Raw genomic sequence first — 3803 nt, 5'->3', positions numbered from 1 at the left:
AGTTATTCAAGTTGACGAATTTTATTTTTTAATTTCGGTTCAAATTTATTTTGTTAAAAATTAAGTCGAATTTATTGAAGTTTAAATTGAATATATTATTTGAGTTAATTATTTTATAAAAAAAAATTACATACCAAAGATAGGTATGCATGTCTTACATAGGTTAATCATTTTGTAATGGTGAAAAAAATTATAAATTTAGTAGAAGGATATTTTGTTAGTTGATAATCAAATTGTTCAAAATAAATTTTTTACTCAACTCAAATTTAAAAAATCAAAAATTAATTCAAAATGACTAAATCAAGTATGGCGGTAAGCTTCTTCTACTCGATGGCTTATTATCTGCCAACTAATGATGTCCTAACCTCAATCAACTATTGCCTTTTCACCGGCTTTTTCATGTACACAATTACATTTGCAGGGGAAAATCAATCAATCAATCTAAACTAAACTCAAACCCGAAATGATTCTAATCCGAAATAATTCAAGAATATTTAGTCTATACTGAACTCTTCAACCACACTGCTTTCCCTATAAGGCAGCCCCTTGTACACACCAATGCTATCTAAATAATCATCATCGATCCAATCTGGATCATATTCATAACTCATTTGAAGAGCATCCATCCTGTTCTTCTTTTCATGTTCCACAGAAGTTAGATTCTGAATTGTTTCAACTCCTTCGGTCTGACATAAACAGCTATCTGGGTTTTCATGAAACTCGTCCTTCCCGGGTTGAGCTTCCTTCGGAGCTCCCGTGAAGCCGATCTGAGAAGTTCGAACCTTAGACGAAAACTCTTCCCATGTCGTATTGTTTCGGTCCATGAACAATTTGTGCAGCTTCTTAGCATTGGGTCGAATTGTTGGTTTGTGTCCAAAGTATCTCCTGCAATAGGAAAAAAAAGAGTTTGATGACATGTTGTCGATGTGATTCGTTTACAGAGTTTCATCGGACGTCTGCACTTGCATACCTCCGACCGGATAACATTCTAGCCATGTTTCCGTTATTGTTTGTGACGAACACGTCACTTTCGTCACAAACGATATAATCCAGTGCTGCCATCCGACCGGAAAAAGAGGAAAATTGTGCCAACTCCTCGTTAGTGGCAATGGTCTGCTTTGAATGAAAATTAGGGAAGAGTGCTTTGAACGGTGCCAACGACTCTTCTCCTCCGTATATCTCACCTGATGCCACATAAACGTGAACATTACTTCCAAACCCCAATGCTCTTAGCATTAGACTGACTTCCTCCGGTGTCAACGGGCATTTTCCTTTCCTTCGTACTTTTTCAGGGTCCACCTGCAGTTCACACCAGAATAAACATGTTTTAATGCTCATTCAGAACATATTTAGGATTCAGATATGTCATTAACGGCTTCGGAGACCTTACATGTAAAGTTTTCCACCTTTTCCGGATCATACCGAGTTCCGCCCTTTCTTCGTCTCCTCCACCGTAATAACATCCAGAAAACGCGAGCATATCGGGTTCAAACCTGTTGCAAATGATACATCAACCTTAAGAAAATGAGTGCAACCATTGCAACAGCCAAATTCCATCAAGTACCTCAAGTGCAAGGCAATAAAATGCTTGGCTTTCATCCTTATTCTTTCAACCAAGAGTTTCCCCATTTCAAGAATCGGATCTGTGAACTTTAGAGCATGGTAGTTTACCCTGCATCTCAGTTTTTGTAAATCTGGGTCCAAACCATTCGAAAGCCGGTAATCGAACTTTGTAAGCTCAACAGCCTGCAACAGGAACAGATTCCATTACCGATGAACAATCCGAGAGAGACAATAACAGTTACTAGTTTTTAACACATTTTACCAACAAATTCTCAAAACTTCATCAAATAAACTTAGCATTTGATTCACACCAGCAATTAGCAAATGAGTAGAACAGCTAATTTCAACCTATTAGTTACCTGCTTTTTGTGTAGAACAGGTAGAACACGAGTCTTGTAGCATTCCGGATCACACTTCCTAGGGACACGCATGGTACGTGGAATCCAAGCTTTACCATCCTTTGTTGGTATCTCTTTGATGATTTTGACATCCCGAGAGAGAGACGAAATGAACCAGTCGACATCGAATATTTCAGCAAAACAACTGCATCAAAGAAACCCCATCACATACCAACACATAGAACACAAACCATTCCCCTGCATTGAAGATTAAACACGAAGACGATAACACCAGACCTGGTATCTTTCCAATAGGATTGCTTGTCTAGCCTGGGAATGACTAGAGTTGCGTTCAATATATATGCTGCAACAACAGCATCTATGATCTGTAGCCATGAAAATTATCAATAAGCAACTCAGAAATCAATATTAGCTCTCTCAAATCAAATAAGCATGTACGGATTCAGAAAAGTCACCCCTGTTCGCTGTTGATTTAGCCCTCCACTGGTAGCAATCAACAAGTATCGGTCCGGACGTGTTTTCACATCAGCAGCTAAAACGTAATAAAAATCAATAAAATGAAGTACAATTAGTAAATGAACAAACAGATGAAACCAATTCTGAAATTGAAAATACAACTTAAAGAGTACATGATCCTCTAATAAATAGTAAAGTAAGGATTTAAATTTAGAATACTTTGAAACTTGTTCGAGGCGTTGCTGCATCCATAATAGAACTTTGATCGACTCGAACTCCATAAATCACGACTTAAATTCCCTCCACTTGCCTAGAAAACACCAAAATCAATTAATCAATTCTGATTTAAGATCCAAACAAGTCATCAAAATCGAAAACAAAAATCAACATTCAGCTCCTACTGCGGTTCTAACTCGTACCGGAACTCGAAACGCCGCTCTTTCTTCCACCACCTGCAAACGAAAAAGAATCGGAGAATATAATTCTACTTTTCGAAGTTCGACAAATCAAACACACGAATATCATACGAAGGAGATGGCAGTGTTGAGTGACGTACGGAAGAGTGGCGAGGGAAGAAGAGATTAGTAGCGGTAGGCGGAGGGAAGAAAACGGAGACGGAGAAGAGTAAGAGGAGAAGACAACCGGACACGGCGGATATGAATGAGAAGACACGGTGGCACTTCCGACGGAGGATGAGTTTAAGCTTGATGTAAAAGTCTTCTGAGCCATGAAGATGGATGATATCACTACGTTCTCTCTTCTTCTTTCTCATGGTCATATTTTCGAGAGAAATTATCAGCTGTTTCAAATTCTTCAATGTAGTCATTGTATTTTCCATTGAATTCTTAACCTCCAATTCTCTTATAGATTTTACAGAAAAGAGTCCAAATTTCAGAGGATTCAAGCAGAAATTCAAAAAAAATAACCGAAATTGAAAATCATATATACATATATATATATATATATATATATATATATATATATATATAGTCTAATTCTTCTCTCAATCCTTGTACCCTTCACATATTTAACATTTAGTCCCTACAAATTGAATCCCATAAATTTGGATTAAAAAAGGGTAAATTATACTGTTTCTTACTGAATTATACTCTTTCCTATTTTTCTCACTCAACTTTCAGCTTTTCTAATTTGCTCACTAAACTTTAAAAATTGAATTTTTTACTCACTCTATCGTTAACTATTTAACAGTGCTATGACATGTCACAAGAAATGACAAAAGCATCAAAACGACGGCGTTTTGAAAAACTCAAATATACACCAAAACGACAGCGTTTGGAATCCATTATAAAATCCTTTTTCTTCATTTCTTAATTTTTTATTTTTTCTTTCCCTCCATTTTCTCTCTACTTTCAAAGTTTGCCGCCACCGGCCACCACACCATTTTCATTCCGATCACTTTCTACC

General features: G+C 36.9%; 1 protein-coding gene across 1 annotated transcript; it reads right to left on the bottom strand.

Moving 5' to 3' along the window:
- Positions 1 to 494: 494 nt before the first annotated feature.
- Positions 495 to 3204, bottom strand: LOC120150717 (protein ROOT HAIR SPECIFIC 17-like). Its single transcript, XM_039163341.1, has 10 exons — positions 2906 to 3204; positions 2798 to 2816; positions 2598 to 2688; positions 2378 to 2454; positions 2199 to 2287; positions 1923 to 2106; positions 1565 to 1746; positions 1391 to 1493; positions 971 to 1299; positions 495 to 885 (listed from the first exon to the last, which is right to left on the bottom strand). The coding sequence occupies exons 1-10, from the start codon at positions 3202 to 3204 to the stop codon at positions 495 to 497; spliced, it is 1764 nt and encodes a 587-aa protein (XP_039019272.1).
- Between the last annotated feature and the right edge of the window lie 599 nt (positions 3205 to 3803).

The sequence above is a fragment of the Hibiscus syriacus genome, unplaced genomic scaffold (assembly GCF_006381635.1).
Source record: "Hibiscus syriacus cultivar Baekdansim isolate YM2019G1 unplaced genomic scaffold, ASM638163v2 tig00111024_pilon, whole genome shotgun sequence".
Lineage (NCBI taxonomy): Eukaryota > Viridiplantae > Streptophyta > Magnoliopsida > Malvales > Malvaceae > Hibiscus > Hibiscus syriacus.
This window is presented reverse-complemented; position numbering and strand designations above follow the sequence as displayed.